Source organism: Enhydra lutris, unplaced genomic scaffold (genome assembly GCF_002288905.1).
Source record: "Enhydra lutris kenyoni isolate GAN:26980312 unplaced genomic scaffold, ASM228890v2 scaffoldscaffold12, whole genome shotgun sequence".
NCBI classification, from domain to species: Eukaryota; Metazoa; Chordata; class Mammalia; order Carnivora; family Mustelidae; genus Enhydra; species Enhydra lutris.
In genome coordinates, this window is record NW_019154096.1 from 61155944 (window position 1) to 61182267 (window position 26324).

General features: G+C 37.2%; 1 protein-coding gene across 5 annotated transcripts in view; it reads left to right on the forward strand.

Annotated features, from left to right (window-relative positions):
* LOC111144882 (adducin 3) overlaps positions 1-25704 on the forward strand; it is a 121947-nt gene extending 96243 nt beyond the window's left edge. For 4 of the 5 annotated variants that reach the window (XM_022499461.1, XM_022499462.1, XM_022499463.1 and 1 more), the window contains 13 exons: positions 7070-7208; positions 11455-11606; positions 12546-12626; positions 13484-13633; positions 14122-14265; positions 14379-14477; positions 15676-15858; positions 16443-16700; positions 18264-18383; positions 18843-18929; positions 20979-21102; positions 22720-22815; positions 23456-25704. In XM_022499461.1, the coding sequence (XP_022355169.1) occupies positions 7070-7208; positions 11455-11606; positions 12546-12626; positions 13484-13633; positions 14122-14265; positions 14379-14477; positions 15676-15858; positions 16443-16700; positions 18264-18383; positions 18843-18929; positions 20979-21102; positions 22720-22815; positions 23456-23748 (1926 nt within the window). In that variant the 3' untranslated portion in view covers positions 23749-25704. The remainder of the gene's footprint in view (positions 1-7069; positions 7209-11454; positions 11607-12545; positions 12627-13483; positions 13634-14121; positions 14266-14378; positions 14478-15675; positions 15859-16442; positions 16701-18263; positions 18384-18842; positions 18930-20978; positions 21103-22719; positions 22816-23455) is intronic. The other variant, XM_022499465.1, reaches the window with a different exon arrangement.
* Positions 25705-26324: the final 620 nt, after the last annotated feature.

Below are 26324 nucleotides of genomic sequence, written 5' to 3' on the forward strand. Positions count from 1 at the left end.
CTGCTGAATTTAACAACCTAATATGGAATACATTTGGTGGGCTTCAGAAAAAGAATCATTGTTCTTAAACCTTACTACTGTGGGAAGCAGTTCAGACTGGTTGATGGAAGCGTGCACTGTTTACTCTGAAAGTTAGAACAACAGTATGTAATTGATGATAGCTCAGGAATATGACACATTAACATTTAATAGGCCAGTGTGTAATGCTACAAATTTACTTCAGACAGGGGAAACTTCAAAGCCATATACATTTTAGAATATCACTATAAGTAAGGCCTAAAATGTTAACAAGGCACCATGGGGCACCTGTGTGGCTCAGTTGGTTAAGCATCCGAACTTTGGATTTCAGCTCAGGTCATGATCTCAGGGTTGTGAGACTGAGCCCTGCATCAGACTCTGCGCTAGGTGTGGAGCCTGCTTAAGATTCTCTGTCTCCCTTTCCCTCTGTCCCTCTTCCCCTCACTTTCTAATTAAAAAAAAAAAAAAAAAAAAAACAAGTTAACAGGGCACCTTAATTAGATTAGTTGATCAAAAGCACCATAACTTATCTGGTCGCTTTGGAAGTTTAAGATACAAGAGTTCTTTATTAATTTTGTTTGTATTTTTATTATATACCAGCTTCAAGACAAGATATTATTCTAACCTTTAGCTTTATACTAATTAAGACTTAGGCAGAGGACAAAGACCATCCAAAAGAAAATTTTGGTTTATTTGTTTTTTCTCCTTTCAACAGGACCAGTGATAATCTATTTCCAAATGAATACATTTCTTAATGGAGAAAGTCTAAGTAAGTTTGTCGTGCTCCTAATCCTGCTTTGGGAGAGATTTAATAACATAATTGCAGGGTGCCTTGGGAGCAGCAAGTCTGTAATCTTTTTTTCTTTTTGCTCTAATTTTTCTTTTTTGTAATTATTATTAGGTAGAACATCCCAATGTAAATATTTAAAATCTATCTCTGATATTTATCAGTATTCTGTTATTTGATGTCTGTAAGTTAAACATTACTTACAAATCAACCTATGATTCTCTCTCTCTCTCTCTCTTTTTAGCCTTAACTGAAATAATTGCATCAGGTCAGTTTCTTTTATCAAATTGGTCCTCTTTTCTGTGATTTTTTTTCTCTTTTTTGTGATTTAAAATACTTCTCATCCAATACCACTTTCTACTAAAAGCTCTGATCCAAGATACAGAAGCTAAGATCTGATACTTTAAGAAAATTCTACCTTTGGTTTATAGTATACATGAATATGTTTGTACTTAAAGTATACTCTTACCTACATAAACTATACTCCTCTTACTCTATCTGACATCCAGATCTTTCATGTTTTTATAATCATGTTTATTTTTATCCATACCTTAGGAACTCAAAGTTTATAGGATCACTTGCTCAGTATTGACAGATGATGTATAAAATAAAAGGATATGAGATTCAGATAAGGCTTTTAAGGTATCGTCTTTTAACTTAAACACTTTGTTTTTCATCTAGTGATTTTTTTTTTAACTATACGTTTTTGGACATGTGTTTAATGAGAGAGCTGTCCAAACTACAATACTCTTGGGACAAAACAAGTTTTCAAGTAGGATTTTGTTAGAGTTGAAGAATTAAGTGACTTTTAAAAAATTTATAACATTCAGTGAAGATTCATTTTTTATTAAAAAAAAAAAAAAAAAGATGCATTCTCCCATTAGCTGATGTACAGACCTAATTACACAGGAAGAATTTCTCCTTCAATAACAGACTTTTAAGATAGTTTTCTAGAGCTTTAAATTCCAGTACTAAAAACCTTTGAAATGGATTTTGCTATCATTAACTCAGTCAAGATTAAGATCAGATTCTTTACTTTCTTTCCTTATATTCTAGGAAAGGAAAAACCTCAGGACGCCTGGGTGGCTCAGTCAATTAAGCATCTTCCTTTGGCTTGGGTCATGATCCGGGGATCCTGGACTAGAGTTCTGCATTGAGCTCCCTGCTCAGTGGGGAGTCTACTTCTCCCTCTTCTTCTCCGACTCCCCTGCTCGTTCTCTCTCTCTCTCTCAAATAAATAAAATCTTTTTTAAAAAACCCTCTAATTTACTATTTTATTAATTGAGCATTGCACTAGATACTCAGGGAGACTCTAGAAATGTGAAAGTCCCAGTCCCAACCATCCAATATCATGGTGTAGTAGAGTAGGAAAAAGTAAATCAAAATCATATGACAGGTCACCTAAGTGTAGTAAAGGCAAATGTTAAAAGAATTTAGAGCAGGGTGGAAGAGAAGAAATTGGAGATCCGTCTAATTGGGTGATTAAAGGAGAGACTTCAAGAAGAAGGTGGCATTTAAGATGAGTGTTAGGTAAAGGTTGAGAACTGGTTAGGTAGAGGAACAGAGGAAGCCTACATTTCCCTTTGATGAAATAGAGTGAGCAGGGATAGAAAGTACAGGTTGTGATCAGAGGGTGATGAGCAAACCTTATAGGCTAAACCAGAGCATAAAGTAATAACAGTAGATATAGCCAAAATGTTGCATGACAGATTATAGAGATCCTGGAGTACCATACTGTCTTGACCTGTTAGAGGAGTCAGCCCATTTTCTCATCACTTTTAGTTTTAATCTGTTTATGTGAATGTTTTTATATGTACAAATATGCACATGGTGCTTGCTTTGGATCTGGGTTCACCACCACATACTAGCTATGTGACACCGGAAACTCACTTAACTTGAGCTTTAGTTTCCTTGTTGGTGAAATGAACCCCTTGCGGGGTTGTCATGACAATTAAATGAAATAACGTAAAAGCAACTCATGTAGTGACTAGCACATAGCAAGCAAGTACTTTTATGAAAATTTTATGCATAAGTTATACACAGTGCTGATTTAAAGTATCTTATGGCAACACTTGGAAGATTATATAATCATAATTCCTTAGACTATATTTCAGTTTTCTTGAAGGTCTCAAACAATCTATCCTTCTGATGGCAGTCTGGCTTACTCACCTTCATGTATTCAACATGTAAAAACTCCCATGACCTCCTTTGCTGTGCTCTCTTTCAGAGAGCTAGAAGACATGATTTGTGGTATGGTTTTATATATATGTTGTTTGATCTTTTAACCTGACTCTTCTAGTGGACCTGCTAGGGAATTGTTGGTTTAATCTGATTTTAGAAGCCCAGCATGTGACCTTGCTGTCCTGTGTATAAGTTAGTTTCTCATTCTGCTTTGCTGGGAGAGGTCCTAACTATAAGAGGGCAAGTACTTTGGTACTTGAGGATCATGATCATCTGCTGCTATATGAATTTTTTGCTCTGTCATTACAACATAATGCTCTAATCTAGCCTAAGACGTTTACTCTGTGTTTCTGACCACAGCGTGCCTGCTGCCTTATTAGTTGTGTTTGATTTCAGTGATACAACCCATCTCCTGTAAAATTAGCAAAAGATCGTGTGCCCAGCTGAGTTTTCCAGATTTCAGCCTTTGCTCCATTTACTTATTAGGTGTGCAACTTTAAGCAAATTATTGCCTCTCTCAAGACTTTGTTGTGAGATTCGAATGAATCAACTCTAAAGGATTATTATATTAACTTTGGATTTTAGTAGGAATATGATTAACTGTTACAAAGATAAGTATGTTTTTATTTTAATACAGTATTTTAAAGCTTAAAATGTTTTTAGATAAATTTTTCAAACCAGCTGATGAAATAATTTTTTATCATTAGCTTTTATACTGTCTTATGACTTAGGTAATTATCTGAGTAGTATTTCAAAAATATTTGAAACATTAAAAATGAGTTATAAATGTTCATGACAAAAAATGTTAAATCTTTTGTAATAGAAGAATTCTTATCTGTTGAAGCACTTCCAACTGTATAAAAAGACTGGGGAAATCTCATTTATTTTGAGAATTATTTTTCTATACTGTGTAGAAGCTATTCACTAGCCTTATAGGAGAAATTCATATTTTTCTCTTAATTGCTTTTAGAGGGTTTATGTTTCCCCCTATGACATTATGGGTTATCCCAGTTTTAGGTTGGTGCCAATAGGTCCCATATTGTGGGATGTATGAAAGTGGAAAAAGTGTTTTCACTAATGAAAATAACATTTGACCTGAGTTTTGTCTTGGACATCTACTTTCTTGGACAAATTTTCAACCTTTCTTATTTAGCTTTCTCATCCCACCCAGCAGAAGTGTGTCATCAGCTCATAAATAGTTGTGATGCTCTTTAACAACAGATTGTTTTTTAATCTTAAGGCCATTGTATATCAGCAAGCAGATTATCTCAGTTCATGTTGGCTGCTAGAGAGTTTAGATAAAATTTGGCCAATCTCTAGCAAATGCCTACCGTTTTATAGCATATACTTTGTATCTTAACCTCCGTCCTGGCTCTGACTAACCTCCTTATGCTTATTTCTTCCTTAGCTTAATTTTTCTAACCGTATTTATTTTTGTATAATTTTAATCTATGGAATCTGTGTTAAATTCTTCCTGGAACAATGTGAGGTGGGGCATGCAATAAAACGATGCCCATTTCTCAGAGCTATTGCAGTGTACGTCATGAGTGATACAGATTGTAGGTAGTTTTTTTTTTTAACTGAATAAAAAAATAGTTTTACTGAATAAATAGGGTTTTTTTTACTGAATAAAAGAATATTGGTTATAGCTGCCTTTAGCTGAAGAAAGTTTAAACAGAATTTGGTTTTAAAGGGAAGATACAGTTTCAGAAGAGTAGACTGGCCCATTGCCGCGTGTCCAGAAGTTTTCTATAGGTTATATAAAGATAAATGAGTATATATGGAAGATTCTTTTCCTTTCAGCCTTACATATGGTGAAATAACGTTACTCATCTCTGTGAAGGTGTGCATCTGTCTTATATACAGCTCACAACCATTTTATGTTCACTAAGTCTTAGAAATGTATTAATGGAGTCTTCTGATCCGTGTAATGTGTCTTTGTAGAGGATATTTTGTAGGATAGTTTCTCTGGTTTAAATCATATATTTAAATGAACTAGGTACAGTTAATGGAATTAGAAGTTTATAGAGTTTGTATAATTGTACTGATGATTTACATTTAAGAAGTCTCAAATTTGTAAAAGAAAAACCATGTTTAACTGGTATAAACTGTTTCATGAACTCAGAATTCAAATTTTTTTAAAGAATTATTTATTTATTTGCAAGAGAGAGCACGAATGGGAGGGGCAGGGGAGAGGGAGAGAGAATCTCAAGCAGACACTGTGCTGAGCACAGAGCCGGATGTGGAGCTTGATTTCACAACCCTGAGATATGTCCTGAGCTGAAACCAAGAGTTGGATGCCTGTCACTAGTACTTTTTAAATTAATCCCTCAAACCTCCTCTTGCTATGTTAGTAGAAAGTACAGCATCTTCCTCTTGGAATTTCTCCTCCCCTCTAAGTTGTCCCGAGAGTGTCATTGACTTACATAGACCAGAAAGGTTAATCAGTGACTTCCATATCCAAGATGTGGTGTGTGCATATGTCTGCATGTGCATATGTGGATCCTGTTGAAGTCTACACAGTCCATGGCCCCTGGACCTCCCTGGTGTTGAAAACTAGTCTTACTCTATCCAGTCGAAGATGCAGCTTCATTTTTGACCCAGATGCCTGTACAGGCCACTATGGTACATTAGGGAAGGATGACCTCTCTCTTCCCGTGCTAAGTTCAGTTAGGGTGTTCCATGGTGCCCCATGGTTGAGCCTCAAGATTACAGCTCTTAGGACTCAGCTCTTTCAGTTCACATCACAGTTGCCTCTCAACTACTGTTCTAAAAGCAATACAAGCATTGAGTCAGGACTGGTCTTAATATCTGCAAGCTCATAACCTCAAACCACATTTCTCCTTTCCGCTGTGGGGCCCCTGTGCCATTTTTTTTTTCTTAAAAGTCCTTTCTGAAAACCTCTGAGTTATTCATCCAACCTCTAAGCAAGGCTACATGTAAGGGGGGACTCCAGGAGATCTTATTCCCAGCCTTACAAGGAAGGCTGCTATTGGCGACTCAAAGGAAATTCACCCATCTGATGAAGATTATTCCAAGGATCTCCAAGGGAGTAGTATGTACTCCTCTTAGAGGTAGTGATTCCAAGGCAGTTTTCTGCCTTTTCCCTTTTAGGTGAAGTGGGGAAAAATGGTACTTAATTTCTAGTAGGCATTCTGCTTCACATGTAACCAAGAGCAAAGTTTAGAGAATTTATACCGCAAGAGCTTTCATGTTTAAAATGAATAAAAAAGGGCTTGAGCAAGAGAACAGATAATGAATTTAATAAAATAAGTATTGGTTGGGTGTTACAGAAATTAAAAAATGAGCTATTTCAAGTCATGTGAAGGATTGAGAGAGGTTTCAGATGATGAATCATATTAGCAACTCAAGGGTTAGTAGAATAGAGAATTTCTCTTCATGTTCAGAATTTTTATTTATATAAACACTGTTTCTGACATACATACATATGCCCCCAAAAGAAAAGATATAGCAGAATTGCAGAACAGGAACATATAGTACCCGAAGTTGGGGGGAAAATGTCCTTTCTTTAGCACAGGGGAGTAATCAGTTCTCAACTCTTACCAGTTTGCTTTCAGTGTTTTTGGAGCTAGGGAATTGCCGTGGAAATCATAAAATGGAAGCTGTGATGGACTAGTATGTCTTAGTGAAGACTTCTGCTGTGAGGCAGTCTGTAGTCAGAGCCTTGCCCCCCATTCAAATAGGGACTCTAGTCTAACCTAGATAATGAGACTCTTGAACAAGGAATGGCTCTTTGTTTCCATCAGTCTATACTTGATACTCTAGTTCCATGTTGTTAACAGGGTTGTTTCATCGGTATCTGTCTATTGTAGATGTTATAGTAGCTCATTTTCTTTGAGATTAAGAACTCCTAATGATTTTTCCTCCCAGTAAGAACCTTCTTGCTCCTTCTTCCAGTGTTTTATTATTTTGCGTGTGATGTTTGTTTTAAAGTTGTGTAGATGAAAGCTTATTTATGTAAAAGAGGGATTGGGGAAAAGATTGATTATAGAGAAAGTTTGTTTGGATTGTTCTGCTCGAAGTGAGATATGTGTGCTCAGTGGTTATTTTTGTGTGTTTCAGGCCTTTCGGGAAGACCTGGAATGCCTTATTCAAGAACAGATGAAGAAAGGCCACAACCCAACTGGATTGCTGGCATTACAGCAGATTGCAGATTACATCATGGCCAGTTCTTTCTCGGGCTTTACTTCACCTCCCCTCAGTACGTCAGTTTTGGAAAGTTTATTTTTTAAAATTCTTATTTTAATTAGCATATAACATATTACTGGTTTCAGAGGTAGAGGTTATTGATTCATTGGTCTTATATAACACCCAGTGCTCATTACATCAACTGCCCTCCTTAATGTCCATCATCCAGATACCCCATTCCCCTGTGCTCTCCCCTCCAGCAATCCTCAGCTTGTTTCCTAAGATTAAGACTCTCTCATGGTTTGTCTCCCTCTTTGGTTTCATCTTACTTCATTTTTTCCTCTCTTCCACTATGATCCTCTGCCTTGTTTCTTAAATTCCACATATCAGCGAGATTACATGGTAACTGTCTTTCTCTGATTGGCTTATTTCGCTCGGTATAACACCCTTTAGTTCTGTTCACATCTTTGCAAATAGTTTTGGAAAGTTTACAAAATTATAATTTCATCTCTACTTGGAACACTATACCTCTCTGGCAGGATACTCTGCTCTGGTCCAGTCCTTAAGTTTCTAACATCTAATACTTAGTGTTAAAATCTCTTACCTTTTCTTATCAACCAGGCATTTGTAAGTCTATGTAAACCATAGACTTTGTAGATTATAAAACAGTTATAAGACAAAGGCCCTGTCCTAGATAAATGTATAATTTTAGTTGAGACATTCCATGAATGCAAAAATGATTAACACAGCAAGATAACTATAGGGAAAAAAATTACAAAGCAGTTCATAAGGAAATGTTTAGTGACCTTTTGAAAGGCATCATGCTATGAACTCAGGGTTGGGATTGATTATTGGCTGAGGTGGACTGAGAAAACTATGGAAAAAAAGAGGCCTGAACTAACCAGGCTTTAGAGGATGGAGTAGTTAGAATTTGGAATGAAAGAGGATTGAAGATACTTTATTCATTTAATAATAGCTCTTTGGTAAGAGCACCAGTTTGGTGAACTGAACACTATAAGCACTTTATATCTCAGCAAGGTCAATACAGAATTCCTTGCAGTACCAGAACAAACACAGAGTACCAGAAGGCACTGTCAGGGACTGCTTCATGTCAGAGTCAAAGGATTGTCTTTGTGTTTTCTTTCATTTTCCTTCTCTTCCTTCATTTCGTAGGAGTGAATGAATTCAAGTACTTTCCAAATAGAGGAATGGCATAAAAAGAGACATAATGATGGAAACATGCTAAGGTTAGGCGGTATTTGTAGAACTCAAAGTGGACCAGCATGTTGGCACAGACATATTGGTTAAAAGTTTTGGAAAGAGTCCCAGTGTGATGTGTAAGTGCTTGAACTAAAATAAGAGTGTAGGTACAAAAAGGAAGAGATCAATGAAAAAGGCATCGCCAAGGAAGAGTAGAAAAGACTTAGCGACAGGTTTGATGTGGTTTAGTGGGGACGGAGTGTGAAAAGAACTCTGAGTTCCAAAATCACTGTTCTAGCTTGGGAGAAACATTCTATCAGAAGAAACAGAGAAATTCGAAGGTTGAGCTAGTTTGTTTTGCTCTTTCTGTAATTTTGAGTATTTGTTATGTTCCAAGTACCCTCTTAGAGATAGGGAATACAGTGATAAACAAGATGGACCAAGTTTGCTATGCCTGTGGAGACAGAAAATAGACTAAATAAAATGGTCAGATAATAGGAAGTGCTGTGCAAATAATTAATAGATTTGATAGGAGGAACTAGATAACTACTTTAGATTGGACGATGAGGGAGAATCTCTCTGAGAAGGTGACTTTTTTTTTTTAAGATTTTATTTATTTATTTGACAGAGAGAGAGAGAGAGATCACAAGTAGGCAGAGAGGCAGGCAGAGAGAGGGGGAAGCAGGCTCCCTGCTGAGCAGAGAGCCCGATGCGGGGCTTGATCCCAGGACTCTGGGATCATGACCCGAGCTGAAGGCAGAGGCTTTAACCCACTGAGCCACCCAGGCGCCCCTGAGAAGGTGACATTTAAACTGAGATCTGAATTGTAAGAAGGAGCAAACCATACCGAGATCAAAAGAAAAATTTCCAGGTGAAAGGAATAAGTACAAAATGAGAATGAATTTGGCAGTGTCTTCAAGGAACAAAAATTAAAGATTATGGCTGGAGAACATGGTTTTGCGGGGACAAGTAGAACAAAGTGAGGTCAGAAACATAGGCGGAGGCTGAATTATTCAGGGTTTCCCAGCCAGGAGTTGGAAGTTTGGATTCTGTTCTAACTTTGAAAAGCCGTGTTAAGCAGGAGGGTGATATAGAAAGACCTCTCTGTAGTTTTTGGGTGAAGAATTAACTGGGAAGTTTTGTGGTATTATTAGACAAAAATAGGAATGTCTGGAGTTGGGGATCTCTTTGGCTTGGGAGATGAAGTAAGTTCATACTTCAGGCATGCCACAGTTGCCAAGAGCTGCCCGGATACGGCACCATTTGGAATACAGTCCTGGAGCTTGAGGGAGTAGCTTGGCAGATGGACATAGAGAAGTGTTACTCAAATCCATGTGTGTTGATTAAATAATCATTCAAGAGGGTATAGGCAGAAGAGAAAAGAGTCTAAAGAGAAAATTTCGAGAATTGGAAGAGGAAGACTTGTCAGGGAAGAGCAAAATAAGAAGAGGAGCTGTCTTGGGAGTGTCGTAGATACTACAGCGGGAAAGGGGAGCTGAGCTGCCAAGGTTGCTGGCTGGAATATACAAAGGCATGGCAGTAGGAAATTTGTGTTCCACGGTTCAGGGGTCAGGGGATAGAAGTCGGACAGTTTGGCTGGAAAATTTGTGTTGTGGAAAGTAGAAGTTCAAGTCCACAGGGAAAGTAGGAGATCGATTCATGGCTGCTTCTGAAATTTTGTTAGAAATTATACTGTTTTATATGGCTTACATATTGAAACTATTTCTTTGAATTAGTTCAGAACATTTCACAGTGAAAAGATCTCACATTAGCATGTTGATTTGGGCCTTCCGTTTAAATGTTCTGATAGCCCAGAGCTCAGATTCTCGCGTGGCAACAGCTGACTGCAGAATGGTAGCTGCTCCTTCAGCCCAGGCTTGTGATCTCTCTAGTAGCCTAGAGGCTGCAGCTTGGCTCTGTTTAGGCACTTACATGAATTTCCTGGCCCCTTGTAGGCTTTCACTCTGGGTTTTTGCAAAACTTTGAGCGGGGAGTCGTGAGGCAAAAGGTGACTTTATGTGAATGGATTTACAAAGAGAGGGATTACAGGCAAGGACAAAAATGAGAAGGCTTATTGCAAACGTTACATGTGAAGCGAGGCCTGAACTCAGGGATGGAAAATGAAGAAACGTGTAAGGAAAAGGATGATGGAACAGAGTGATGAATTACGTATGGTGGCCCAGGGAAGGTTACTTGTGTGTGAAACTGTGGGAATTGTAGTACCAGCAGTATCAGAAGACTGATGAGGAGTGAGAAGGTAAGAAAGAGCAGGGAGATAAAATCACTTTTAAGACCTTTTAAATTTATATGTTGTTGGTTGCAGGCAGTTAGAAGCAGTGGGCTAAATAAAGGGTGGGCAGGAGGCTCTGGTCGCAGATAAAGATCAGGGTGTCTTCTGCATGGAGGTGACAGCTGGAAACTCAGGATTGTTTTCCTGGGGAAAAGTAAAACAAGAGGGAGCATAGGTGGAGGACTGAGCTTTGGGCTGGAGCCACAGGTGGGAGAAGGGAAGAGAGCTGGTTGAAGGAGAAAGAAGCAGCAGGTGAAAGGGGAAGGAGAGGTCCGGGTGGTGTCATACAGGTCTGCAGAAGCATTCCAGGGAAGAGATGGTAAATGGTGTCAAGGAGAACAAAGACAGGAAAAGTGGAACTTGGTCGCTAAAGCCCAAGACTAGGTTTTGTTGCTCAGTGACGGCTGAAGACAGACTGTGTGTGGTTTGAATGCATTCTTCTCTTAAATAAATTTTTGTTGAATAAATGTCAAAGGGGCTATTAGAAAAGTAGCTTTCTGTTGACATTTTTTCATCATAAAGTCAGCAGTAACCTCAGTATTAACACTTTGGCCATTAGGATCATGTGACCATTCTCCCCTAGCATTGTGAGCCTGACTCCCTACCAAGTCCCTCCCTTACAAGTCCGGTACTAGATGAAATAGCAAAGATTGCTGATGTGCATTTTAACTCTCCATGTACTTCTGTGAAGGATGATAAGCTAATGAAACATTGTGTGGGCTGAGAAGTTTCACATCGTTTTTACAAGGCTGGAGCTCTCCCAGACTCTGGCAGCTTCCAGGTACCACATTACTTGATGTGAATCTCTCTCCACAATTTCTCCTTCTAGGTCTCGGCATGGTCACACCTATCAATGACCTTCCTGGGGCAGATACGTCCTCATACGTGAAGGGAGAAAAACTTACTCGCTGTAAGCTTGCCAGCTTGTACAGACTCGTGGACTTGTTTGGATGGGCGCAGCTGGCAAATACATATATTTCCGTGAGTTCTTTGGCTTCCGATTCCTTTTCTAAAAAATCCCAACTAGAAGGCAGCTGTACTCTTTCCACCTTTACTCGTAAGTTCAGTCAGACTTCATTTTCTGAACCTAGCATTGCTGGGTTACAGCCGACTCCTGATTCAAACCTTAACTCTAAGGGAAAGACTGCAGTTAACCTAGCTTTCTTCTCCATCTGTCTGTGGTGTCCTTTTAGTGCAAACCAACTGCAGAACCTATCCAAGAGGAAATTCTTCTGGCAGAATTTTTTCTCTCCATATTAATTATATTTGAGCATGAGTGTCACTAAAAAGCACTTGGCACAGGAAAAATAGAGGAGGTCAGGGAAGTTTCCTCCCTGGGCTTTATTTTTAAAGTATATTTTTTTCCATTATCATCTGTTTTCATGTTGTCACACTTGAAAGCTAGATATTATTTGGAAGTAAAAAAGTACAGAATTGTGGTCACAGTGGCTCAGGTGTGGTCTTCCTTAGGGCTCTTCACTCTCCGCCACTCCTTAGTTTCCCCTTCCATCTCTCCCTCAACTCCTTCCCAGGAAGAGACTGTGTTCTCTTTCCTTTGCCCCTTTTCCCTTAATTTCCATGTTGTAAATCAAGATTATAGTCATTACCACATTCAGTTAATATTTTCTCATGAATGTAGTTGACCCTGAGCAACCTTAGAACTCCCAGGATAACACTACTGGTAAGTTCAGTAAATGAGAAACTAACGTCAGAAATTTTTAGCAAGTGCTTGCATGTTGAGGGAAGAAAACTTTTCAAGGAAAGTTTCCTGTTGCACTCCTTTAATTTCTGCTCTGTTGCTTCCTGTTAACCCCCCCCCAATCTCTTATAGTTATTCACTGCAAATATATTCCTAGTTGCATTTACACTGTAAAATATGAACACCTCACAGTAATTCCCTGTTTTTGTTCTTTCTCCCAGGTGAGAATAAGTAAGGAGCAAGACCACATAATAATAATTCCTAGAGGCCTGTCTTTTTCTGAAGCTACAGCCTCCAATTTGGTATAATTTTCATTCCTACCTTACTTTCTTTGTCCTTCTTTGTGCTTTTCTAACAGCTTTTAGTTTTTGGTACAGGACAGAACAAGAGAAGGTATGGATGGGAAATGTTTGCTAATGAACAGGAAAGCGTTTGGAAGGTTATGTTGTTTTTGTAAGAAAAGCTTTAGGGGTAAAGAAAAACAAGGTAGTTAAAAGAGACTAATAAATAAGTTGATCCTGTCAGTGAACCTATCCATGTTTTGAAGGTAATCTTTTGAAATTTTTTCCACCCTGTATACTCTGGAATTTTTTTAAAACTCATAGAGTCTGTGTGTATTTTATAGATTTCAGCAAAGTTCCGTTGGTGTGAGCAGAGGGGCTGACCGTGTAGCTTTTTTTTTTTTTTTTTTTTTCCATGATTGTGCTCATAGCCAGTGTCGTTGGCTTCTAGAGTGGCAGGAACTACTCTGGTTCTGGGTGCTGCAGTGTTAGCAAATGGAAATTTTTCCAGTGAGTTTAGTAACCTTGTCCAGACCTTTAGTGAAGAGTTTTAAGTTATTTGGCTTTTTGGAAACTACTTCTTAATAAACTCTAAGTTTTGTTGCAGACTGTTTTTGTAAATAAGGTTTAAAGGGAACAAAGTCACACTCGTTTTTTTTTTTTGTTTTGTTTTGTTTTTAACAGTTCTTCATGGCTCTACATAAAGTGGCAGAGTTGAGTAGTTGTATCAGAGGCCCACAAAGTCTAAACTACTTACTGTTTGGTCTTTGACAAAAAAGTTGCCACCTCCTGGTTTAGTTGGTAGACCACAGACGGACTTTGATACATGTCTTTGATCCATTGACACCAATTAAATATGTCTCTCTGATTTTTTCCAGGTGAAAGTCAATATAATAGGAGAAGTGGTTGATCAGGGAAGTACTAATCTGAAAATTGACCATACAGGCTTCAGTCCCCATGCTGCAATCTATTCCACACGTCCTGATGTTAAGTGTGTAATACACATCCATACCCTTGCAACAGCAGCTGTAAGTCACTGAAGGCGAAAAGCAGCAATGGTTCTGGGAAGGGTATTATTTTTGTGGTTTTCCTTACATGATGCTTTACTACCTACACACTTTCACATCCCATCATTCAGAATCCTACACAAAATATTAGTTCTCTGAGTACCCAGAAAGCGAAAGTTCCTTTGGACCAAATGCTGACATTGTAAAAAACAACTGGAGAGATAACATAGGCATTTTTAACTAATCAGTTAATAATTGGGTACTGAGTTTTTTGAAGCAAAGTTTCTTTCATAATATTTGGCATAACATTTAAATTGACTTGTATCCCCTAAATCCGTTTTTGTTTTTTTTCCCCCCCCCGGAAGAAATGATGAGCTGAAGTGGGAGATGGGCTGGAATGGTGAACAGTGACTAGGCTAGTGCTTCTTGAGCTGACTAAAGAATCAGGTTCCTCAGAGAGTGTAATTAGTAACTAAATGTGTCTTCTTGACATGGACCCAATCAAATAGGTCTCCTCCATGAAGTGCGGGATCCTTCCAATTTCGCAAGAGTCCCTCATCCTGGGAGATATCGCCTATTATGACTACCAAGGGTCACTTGATGAACAAGAGGAGAGAATTCAACTGCAGAAAGTTCTGGGGCCAAGTTGTAAGGTATGTAAGTAGAGTTTCTATTGAAGGAGCTATTTTTGTTGCTCTTGCTGTTGATGAAAACAGTGTGAGCTATGCCAGTTATTTCAAGTGATTGCTTTGGGTTTCTATTTTAGGTGCTGGTACTCAGAAATCATGGTGTGGTCGCCCTTGGAGAAACAGTTGAGGAGGCTTTTCATTATATATTTAGTGCGCAGATAGCCTGTGAGATTCAGGTAGGAAAAATTATCCTCCCACACACACACTTTTTTTTTTTTTTTTAATTGCTTTGTAATTTGCTTGTTGAGTTGGGTTTTGTGTTTACTTACTTGCAAAGTCCTGTTGGCTTTCTGTTTTGTCTTTTTTTTTTTTTCTGTTTTGCCTTTTAAGAGAAGTTCTCTTTTACTTGAATAAAAAGGATCAGCTCAGTTATCTCTTGAATTGAAAATAGGAGGGAAAAATGTCACATATAAATGCACACACACAAATCCGAGTGCTTCATAAACATCATTTTCTCCCAATCCTGCTTTTTAAGATAGAGTAAATTTATATATCTCTGTTTTTATCCTGTAGTGGTGTGGCGCTGAGAAACAGAGGCAACTGTCACTCCTCAAAGATCAGATGTATTACAGCCACTTTTATAAAAAGTGTAAGAGCAGGGCCAGAAGTCTTACAGACTCTTGCAGTTTGTAACAATTGCACACCCTCAGACTTATTATAATAGGTTGGATGGTCGTTAGCTACTTTTTTCCTCAAAGAAGCTGAATGTATTTTTAACAGACCTAGTTTCCATCTTCATGAAGATTATCTTGAAGCAAATGGTAATAATCTTAATTTATTGGAAGGGCCACAGAAAAGGGGAAAAAACTTCTCTTGTCAGTTTTAATGCCTTAACCAACTTTTTTTTCCCCGCTTTAATAGTACCTCCTCCTCTTCTCAAATGAAGCTGTGAAAAGCTCAAGATAATAACCTGACTACTTCTGCCTAAATATCCTTAAATTCACAGTATAGTGTCTGTATTTCTTTGAAATTATAACTTTCAGGGGGAAAAAAAAGGATAGCCATGGGAAAACTGCAAGTTAACTTTAAAATTCGGCAAGAGAATTCAGTTTTTTGAAATATGTTAGAGGGAATGGCTCTAACTGTGTTTTCCATGAGGGAGGGTCGGATTCCTGGAAGGTATCTTTTTCAGATAGATGGAAAAGATACTTCAGCTGCCTATTTTCACAAGTATGTTGCCTTATTTTTGTTGTTAGTTAATAACCTATATTATAGGTTATATAGGTTAGTTATAACCTATATAGGTTAAGTGTTACAGGTATTTGCTGAATTAAAATTATACCTTTTAAAAAATAAAAATAAATATACCTTTTTAAAGGTAAAATATTCATTATAATCCTTACAGTCTTGTGCCTGTTTTGCCATTGATGACAGGTGCGGGCATTAGCAGGGGCAGGCGGAGTAGACAATCTGCTTGTGCTGGATCCACAGAAGTATAAAGCTTTCACTTACACTGTAGCAGCATCTGGAGGAGGAGGAGTGAATATGGGTTCCCATCAGAAATGGAAAGTTGGCGAGATTGAGTTTGAAGGGCTGATGAGGACTCTGGATAATTTGGTAGGTGAAAAATTGTATGTGAACTTGGATTTCATGTCTTCAGATTCAAGAGCAAATGCCTCCATCTCCCTTTGGACTATCTGGGACCCTCTTTATGCCTCTGGGAGCTGAGTTTGACCCTAGGGAGGCACTCCAGTGTAATTTTACCACATTTTTAAGAATCAAATGGTGAAACATGCAGATGTCATCTTGAGATTTTACCCTCCTCCACTAAGGGTCAGAAGATAGATTTTCCCTCAGACCCAGAAGCAAAGACTTAAATGAGCACTGAGATTTGGCTTCCAGAAAACTGGAAAATAACGAGGAAAATGTTTCTGGTCAGCAGTTTTGAAATTACCTTTGTCAGGAACAGTTGTGTGAGTGGAGATCGCATTGTCAGCTGGAATCTCTTTCAACCAGATCTTGAAATTTGCTTAATTTCAACTCTAATGTTACGTGGAGTTTATGCAGGGTTTGAAAGATATTTTCCCCTTTGTTTTTTGACAGAGGAGTCTTTTTGATCATTTGTTTAAAGGATTAGAGTCCAAATGTTGTGTTCGGTACATGTTTGGTTGCTTCAAATGTGGTTTTTTTTTCTCCCTTAGGGGTATAGAACTGGCTATGCTTACAGGCATCCTCTCATTCGAGAGAAGCCCAGGCACAAGAGTGATGTGGAAATCCCAGCAACTGTGACTGCTTTTTCCTTTGAGGATGACACAGTACCACTCTCTCCTCTCAAATACATGGCACAGAGACAGCAGCGTGAAAAAACAAGATGGCTGAACTCCCCAAATACTTACATGAAAGTGAATGTGCCTGAGGAATCTCGGAATGGTGAAACCAGTCCCAGGACCAAAATCACAGTATGTCACTATTCTATGTGGTTTGCTGTTACTAAACATTTTGCCTAGTTACTCGTGAGTTGAATGTTCTGTTAAAAATACTGGGAAAGCAGAATATAATAATAATAACCTGTCATTTATCAGGTGTAAACTTTGTACAGGATACTTTGTTTTATGGGCCATAAAGGAATTTTTACTTAATTCTCTTAAGACAAAAGAAGATGCTGTTTTCCCCCCATTTTATAGATGTGAAAACTGAGGCAGAGAAGGATTAACTAATAATCTGTGAATAGTAAAGTCATGATTTGGATGCATACAGTGACTCTGGAGCCCTCTCCTTAATCCACTATTTGATACTGCTTTGCAGTTTATATTATACCAATGAATCAGATCTATAAAAGTTACCAAAACATAATGGTTCCAGAGTTTCATGAATTATTGCACATAGTTATCCTTAGGCAAGATCTTATAGAGAGAGACATGGGTTGTCTTATCTTTTTCAACATTTTGCTTCAGATTTGGTTTAGTTTTAGAGTGCTTATCACCAAATATCCTCTAAATACTCAAAATTGTTCATCCTATCATAAAAATCAGTAGCATTCAATATGGAAGTTCCTAGGCATCAAAGTGTTTCTCCCTAGTCTATAAGATCTTATCTCCTGGGGAGCCTGCGTGGCTCAGTCAATTAAAAAACGTCTGCCTTCAGCTCAGGTCATGAACCCAGAGTCCTGGGATCAAGCCCCACATCAGGCTCCCTATTCAGCAGGGGAGTCTGCTTCTCCCTCTGACCCTGCTCATGTTCTCTCTCTCTCCCTCACTCTATCAAAAAAATAAATTAAATAAATGAATAAATAAAATAAAAAATAAAATTAAAAAAATAAATAAAATCTTAAGAAACCTATTTTTTTAATCTCCTAGTGAAAGAACATAATTAAACTCCTTAGTTTCCCAGAATTAATTTTATTGACAGAGACTGATGGCCAGCCATTATTAATCTTGATGAATATTAGCCGCCTTTTAGGGATATAATATGGGGTGAAGAAAAATTCTATAAGGCTCTGCCATCCCTATCCTTCTGTTGTATTACGGGTCACTACCAGATTACCCTGTCTGTAAAATGCTGGTCAGGTAATTGGCCTTTTCTGGCAACCAGAAATAAAAAATGAAGTCTGGAAAACTAAATCTTAAAAGATTCCTGTGTCCTTTTTGGTGACTTAGCCATCATCAGTTGAAGAACCTTCAATGCAGGCGCCATCTCTAAATGTGAGTTAATACGAGATCAAGCTCTGTATCTGTGCTTGGAGTGTTTGAGCATCGTATTTGAAAATGCCAAAGGGAGAAAATTTAAGTAGCCATATAAATGAGTATTCATGTAAATAGTAATCACTTTTTTTGAGTGCTGATCATGAGCCTTTTTCTAACAGTGTGAGATATATAGTAATTGACCACTAAATACTGCTTAGTGAAATTCTTTAAAATATTGGCAGTGTATGCTCCCTGTCTTTGAGTCTATAAACAGTTACCAAGAACCTACCCTTTTTCCTTAACACAAAGCTTTATTCTATAAAATTTTTTGTTTTTTAGTGGATGAGAGCAGAGGACTCTTCTAAAGTTAGTAGTGGAACACCTATCAAAATTGAAGATCCAAATCAGTTTGTTCCTTTAAACACAAACCCAAATGAGGTACTAGAAAAGAGAAATAAGGTAAGATGTGGTCCTCTGTGGCCTGGGGAGGCATTTTTAATACCATTTTATGTTCAAATCGCTGGTGATTAAATCTGATTAATACCAGACTTGGGGGTTTGAATAAAGAATAATTTGAAACTCCTACTCTTAGCTTGTATTGAATACCTTCAGCTCTGCTAGTCACTGGTGAGTGGGCTACCCGAGGAAGAAGCATTAAACATATTGCTGCTGTATTAGCGAAAGTGAGCCCTGGCATTAGTGGAAAATGTAGTTCTCTAACCATGTAAGACAATAGAAATCACACATCGAGAAGAGTGGAGGAGATGAATGTGAGTTGTTGGGTTGGGCAGAGAGGGCTTTGTGGAGACAGGAATGAAAGAGGCTCTGGGTGGTCAGAGAGCAAGCCTATGGGAAAAGATAGAGTAAAGATCATCTGCATAGTTGCCCCCAAGAACTTGTTACTGTATTTCAATTCAGATTCGAGAACAAAACCGGTACGACTTGAAAACAGCAGGACCACAGTCTCAATTGCTTGCTGGAATTGTTGTGGATAAACCACCTTCTGTAAGTTCATGAAGCAGTATGATCTTTGGTTCTGATCTACCGCACTAATTTCTTTGTTTTTTATAATGAATATTTATGTTTACTAAAGTTAATATAAGCACAAGTTAAAAAGTCAAATAATTGCAAGACTTAAAATATCACCTTCAGTTCCCAATTTTAAGGGCCAAGGATTTTCTTCTAGCATTTACCTTCATGTTTCTAAAGAGCTTCTTTGTTCTGCTTTTTCTCAGCCTATTAATTTTAGATCTCAATTGATTTCATTGAACCTATGTCATCAACTGTAAGAAGTGCCATTGTTTTGTATATCACTAAAAGAGAAAAAACCCTCACAGTTATAATTGTAGGAAGCCATTAATCATTAGATGAATCCTGATTTCAGAGATGAGAAAATGGGGAGAGATTATATTACATTTTCCTTGTTAAATCAGCTTTCGGTGTTTACTGCTGAGCGAGATAGTATCCCATGATTACAACGCCTTTCTTATACTACCCTCTGACCCCTGGAATTAGTAAGTGCCTCCTTTTGTCATTGGCTTTGTATTTTGGGTGCATTGGCTTAGTTTTTCCCAAACTTATCAAAGGAATTTTAAAGCCTTATTATTTTCCAAAGGATCAAAGGTAACAGGTAATCTCTCATTGCTCTGTCATTCCAGACCAGATCTGGACTGGTTGCTCTTCAGACCAGCCACACATTCTCATCCTGAAGATTCCTCTGATTCTTGACTGTGTAGTATCCTGTTTCCTACATCTGGTCTTCCAGTTTCTTGATTTATTCCTTTATCATTGAGCATATCCTCTTACTAGCTTTCTGAGAAGGGATACACGGGAGGTTAACACCTTGAAATCCTGTGTTTTACCCTCAATGTTCATATAATAGACACAGAATTCTAGTTAGAATAATTTACCTCAAAAACGTGGAAAGCATCACTCTGTTGTCCCCTAACTCCATGTTACTGTTGAGAAGTAGAAGGGGAGTGTAGGGCCCCTTTTTATTCTTTTAGACCTCTTCTACATCCCTCCTGTTCTGAAGTTTTACGATGATGTGCTCTGTAGTAGATTTCTTTCAGTCTTTGTTCTTAGCATTTAGTAACCCCTTTGAATCTGCAAAGTCCTATAGTTCAGTTCTGGGAATTTTTAAAATGTATTTCTTCAATAGTTTTTTCCCTCCAGTCTCTTTTTCTGTCAAGATTTACTGGTTTGTTTTTTTTTTTTTTTTTAAGACTTTATTTATTTATTTGACAGGATCACAAGCAGGCAGAGAGAGAGAGAGAGAGATGAGGAAGCAGGCTCCCTGCTGAGCATAGAGCCCAATGCGGGGCTGGATCCCAGGACCCTGAGATCATGACCTGAGCTGAAGGCAGAGGCTTAACCCATTGAGCCACCCAGGCACCTGGTCAAGATTTACTGTTAATTGAACCTCTTTGAGCCTCTGATATTTCTCTTTACCATTTTCCATCCCTTTGTCTTTTTTTCCTACTTTCTAGGAGATTTGCTTGACTATTATCCTTCTGTTTAATTTTCTGTTTTGATACATTTTTAAAGATTTTTAAGACTTCTTACTCCCTGAATGTTTCTTTTTTAAATAACATCCTGGTCTTCTTCATGGATACAGCATTTTCTCTTACTGCTCTAAGGGAATCAATTTAAGATCTCTTAAGCTACCTTTATTTTCCTTGTTCTTCTAAGTTCTCTTTTTGTTGTTGTTTCCTGGTTTTTCCCTTCCATATTGGAAGCACTCCTCAGGTATCTAGTAATACATGGTAGTCTGTTTATATTTAAGACTGGGGCACTGGAAAGCCAGTCAGATGCTCTGGGTGCATGCAGAGCTTGGGAACTGGTGAGCTTCACCGTAGGGTCATTGGTTGTTTCTCTAGGGAATCCCCAAATGTTAATTTTGTAGTTCTTTTATCTGAGGCCATTTATCTACAGAATTCTTCAGGCTCTTACCATTCTCCCACCATCATTCTGAGAGCCTTCAGCTATGTTCCGTGCCCCCTAATCCAGTTCCAAAGAATAACCTCTGATCTGTCAATCTTTTTCCTCCACAAGACCATGCAATTTGAAGATGACGATCAGGCTCCACCCGCTCCTCCCAACCCCTTCAGTCATCTCACAGAAGGAGAGCTTGAAGAGTATAAGAAGACAATCGAACGTAAACAGCAAGGCTTGGAAGGTTAGTTCATATTCAGGTTAAGCCTGATAACCATACTACTAACAGCAGAACACCTTGAGTTGGATGATAGAAGGCATTCAGTGTTTTTTTGTTGTTGTTGTTTTTAAATGTCCTTCTGCAATCGGTTATTCTGTTACCTCTCCCAGAACTTGCTGAGTGTGGGTGGAGCTAAAATGCAGAGTCCCCATAGTCCATTTATGTTAACATGTAGAGAAAACAGCTTTCCTTGGAAAGCAGTCTGATGGCTGGCAGAAAGTCTTCCATAGTACAGTGATACCCACAGATAAGTAAAGAATTACCAGCTAAAATAAATATAGATACAGTAACAGATTTAAACATTACAGCATATATTGTGTGTCTTTAATAATACTTTGTAAAATCTCTCTTGTTGAGAGAGAGATTGGTATCGCAAGGTACCAATACTATCTCAAAAGCAAACTGCCAAAATTTTGCTGTGACTTTTTTTAAACACATGGGCACTCTTGTGAGGTTGAGTTTTTCTGACTTTAGGACCCTAAGTAAGGATTATATTTAAAAGTTGTTCATGAAACCCCAGCTAATTAAATATTAGCTCCCTTCTTCTCAAAAATAAATTCTTTATAGCAGGGGTTCTCAATCTTGGGTCTTTGGATAAACTCCAGACAGTCCATGAGCCATCTGAAAAATATATGCTTAATTTTGTATGATACACATTTGGAGAAAGGAGGCACTCAGGGTAAAGGAGAATTCTCATCTGTGACCCCAGAAAAAGGTAAAAGCCTCTGCTTTACAGCATCTACAACATACAGTTGAAATTTTTACCCAAGGCAGAACAGAACTAATAGAGAATTTTTGTTCATGTTAGGTATCATGTAGAAAGAATTGACAAGTGGATCATCAAGGAAGCGATTTTTATCAGTATGTTAGTTGGTGCCTTTCTCACAAGAGGGAGTCGTCCTGACTCATTAATGTGAACATACCAAATGTTCTAAGTGGTATTACTGCATTTGTTTATTCTAACATAAGGTTGGAAACTTTCTCTGTTTTTCTATTTTATAAAATGTCCCTCTTTAATCTCTCATTGTTTTGAAAGCCTAAAGATGTCAGGTAATAAATACTGCACTCTAGAACCATCACCTTTTATATATATATTTTTATAAGTAGTTTCTTCCACATTCATTATGGCCTTCTGAATTAGCTCACTAATATTGCTCTGACAGGAATCACTAATTGGATATTGTTCAAAAATTCAGTGAGGCATTCTGCCTGCCTCATGAATGTAGCATCATTGGTGAGACTTCATCATTCTTTCATCAGAGACTTTCATCACCCGGCTGCTCAGTATAGTTTGGTTTTGTAACACTCAAGCAAAAGCTAAATGCATACATATTGTTTGCCTGGGCTGCGATTAGCCATGCTTCCTTACTAAGCATGTATGTAAACTTATTATTAGCAGCCAGAAATGTTAACACATTAACCTCCTCTTAATGCGTAATTATTATTCTGTGGGACAGCTAGCATGCTCAGCTCTTTGCTGAAGAGTTTATCATACGTCTGCAGGAGTTTGATGTACTAACCTCCCTAAGATCTTATGCTTCTTTGTTTTGCATGGCTTTTAACTAAACTCTCATCCAACAGATGCTGAGCAGGAGTTACTCTCAGATGACGCTTCATCTGTTTCACAAATTCAGTCTCAAACTCAGTCACCGCAAAATATCCCTGAAAAGTTAGAAGGTATTCACTGTAACTTCCCATAGCATTCACTGAGTTAGTCTTAAGAGTTTGTCCTCTGTCGTTTGTTTTCATGTAAAGAAATTGAACTCCTGATTGCAATAAGTTTGCCATGGATTTTACTTAAAGCTCCCAATAATTTTATTTATTTATTATTTTATTAAATGGTGGGCTACTTCAGTTCAGAGTTTATATTGATTTACCTTAATTTGGATTCTGGCAACCGATTAGTTCTTGAGAATTTGTGAAATTAAAAGTGGTTTGTCCTACATCTTCCAATCAGAAGCATGAAATCTTTTTCAGTTTTAATTGCCAAATGACCCCCAAATTAAAGAAAAATACACGTTGTCTTCCTCATTTGTATTGACTTGATTTACAATGAAACGGTTAAATCATCAAACCAGACTTCGCTATCCTTCATCCTTTGGTCTAATAACTTTGTGCCTTTCGCCATTATACTATGTGAGAAAATTAGCTTCCTGCTAATAGACCCATAGTCTATTAAGATAATGATTTATCTTTATTGAATTTAAAGTAATACCTTAGTACATTGCTAAAACATTTCAGTTTTATAAAATAAAACAAAGTTGTTAACTATAGAAAATAACCAAAAAAAAAAACCCCACCCCCTCCCCTTTTGTAGAAAACCATGAGCTATTTTCCAAGAGCTTCATCTCCATGGAAGTGCCTGTCATGGTAGTGAATGGCAAGGATGATATGCATGATGTTGAAGATGAGCTTGCGAAGCGAGTGAGTAGGTTAACTACGAGCACGACCATAGAGAACATCGAGATTACCATTAAGTCTCCAGAAAAAATTGAAGAAGTCCTGTCACCTGAAGGCTCACCTTCCAAATCACCATCCAAGAAAAAGAAGAAATTCCGTACTCCTTCTTTTCTGAAAAAGAACAAAAAAAAGGAGAAAGTTGAAGCCTAACTAAAGTCTTTTTATAACTATTATTACAATGTGACATTGCACATTTAAATACCACATTTAAGTTGATCATTAATATGCAGTGGTAGATAAGATTGGGGGTATGTAGCAAACTGGACTTAAGAACTGGAAAGAGATTTTACTAAAAGAAAAACATTATGAAAACAATTTCAAATTCATCTCATTTTATATGTCCAAAAAAGGTTTTGAATTTTTAAACACTTGCTAGTTTTAGTTAGCTCTGCCCTCATGAAGTATTACTATAATTCATCACAAACAGATATCTGTCTGAATTACTTCAGGCCTTCTGCATAATATCTGTTGGAAACAAATTACCAGTGAACAAGAGAGAGAATTTTTATTTCTCAACACCTGCTTCACTGTGTAATCAGAATATAATTTTTTACCACGTTTATTGACTGTACCTTTGGGGTTCCCATTGTTTCAGTGGGCATTAACAGAACACTTTAAAAGCTTCTAAGAATCTATAGCATTAGTATACACTGGCACATAATTTTTTTAAAGAAAAGTTTAAGAAAAGATTCATTTGGAATTTTATTCATAGTATAAAATTTCCTCACCTGAAGTAACCTTCTTTGCCAAAAAAAAAAAAAAAAAAAAATCATTTTAGTAAACTATAATTTTTGAAAACTTCCTTTTTTATTAGTTTAGAAAGCCCCTTATTTTTCAACAAAGGGGATTTTGTACACGTAACATGGGTTATTTAGTTTAACTCTGGCAAAAATGATTTTTGTATGTTGAGATGTTTGTATACCATTCAATATAAAAGCATCATAAGCATATTAGCCAATCATATAACAGTAGAGCACATTTGAGGCTGCTTGGTACTAAGTATACTTAAATATAATTCAAGAATCCAGGGACTTGGTATCAAAAGGGGATTAGAACATTTCAAAGTATAACTAGATTCATATTTGAACCTTATCATGTATTTTTCTCTGAGTATTGCTAACAAATGAAGAAGCTCTCCTATGGTAACCAAATGAAAAGGAAGAGAGAAAGTGAAAAATGAAGGGAACAAAAGTGGTGTCATGCAAAGAATTCTAGTTTGATAAAGATTTAGTCACGATAGGATTTAAAGCATAGTCTATTTGAAACATGTCCCAAATTGCTAAAATTCTGCTTTGCCAAAATCATATTTCTTGGTTGATATTTGAGTTTTAAAAGGGTCAATTCCTTTTAATTTCTGTATCTTTAGAAGGCAGTACTAGAAGAAATCCGTGGGTCTGATCCCCCAGTGAGAAAACCTACCACTTCTTGATTTTTACAAAATTTTCTTAACCTTACTTCAGTTAACTTTCATTCTAATGTAAATACAAATTTAAACCTAGGCTTAATATAGTTTTTCCCCCCCATCACCCAAGTGATGTCACAAATCAGTGTAAAATCAATGATCCAAAATGGTCAGTGGGTAAAAATAATCTGAAGTGTTTCTGGAGGGTGAGTTGGGATGTAAAAAATCACATTGATTACAGTGTGTTCTGGGGCTGGTTCTGTTTGACTGTATGTGTATGATGATGCAAAGTTGAAACAGAGCCTGGAAATTTCATTCTAGATCTCACTAACTACTGGAATCAGTATTTTAATCTCTTAGTGGAAACTTTCAGTTGCTTAATTCTGTATTTGAGAATTTTTATGTTCTACATCATTTATGTTGTATTACAACGTATGTAGAAACAGTAACCTGTGAACTATGCTTTTCCATAACTTTTTAAATATATATATATCTTAAATGAATGCAATGTGCATAAATATTTTTTAAACGCAACAGTGAACTATTTGCACCTTTTGCTAATGCCTCTATTTACTTGCTTTGGCATAAAGAATGAGCCAATGAACCTCTGTGTCCTGTGGAAAATGTATAAATGTTATCTGATATTGCTCTTAGATGTAATGCTAATTAATGTTAAATCACAAATAAACAGTATTTTAAATAGATGGATTTGGTATCATGAACTTTCAAGTTTCAAGGGTGGTTGCATAGCCTGAATTGCTTTGTGGAATATGGGGGTTTTGTTGTTTTGTTTCGTTTTTTTAACTGCAGTGACATTTTGAGTAGGACTGTTGCTTCTGAATAAGTAATTTCCTAGTAAATTTATTTTCAAATTAGTTGAAAATTCACTATATTAAAGTTTTGTTTCAGCTCATATTAGACGAAGTGTTCCCCAAGTGACCTGTTTTTTGCCTTGAATAGCGAATGGTGACCTTAACTATATCTCTGGGATCTCACGATCTTGGAAGGACTTAAGACTCTGATTCTCAGTCTCAGTTCTACTATTCAGATCTATGCATGTAGAATAGAAAATGTTGCAGAATATATGCTGATTTTATTATATACATTACTCTTGTCTTTGACTTTTTTAAATGTAACTATGATAATTAAAAGAATAGAAATTGGGTTACAATTCCAGCATCTTAACATTAAAATAAATCTATTCCCTTCCAACTCTTGATGATTTATAGATACATCTCATATATATTGCTTATCATGGTGTGAATGTAATTTTATTCTGGGTTTTTTCTCCTTAGCATAATTTATTCTAGAAGATTTTCAAACT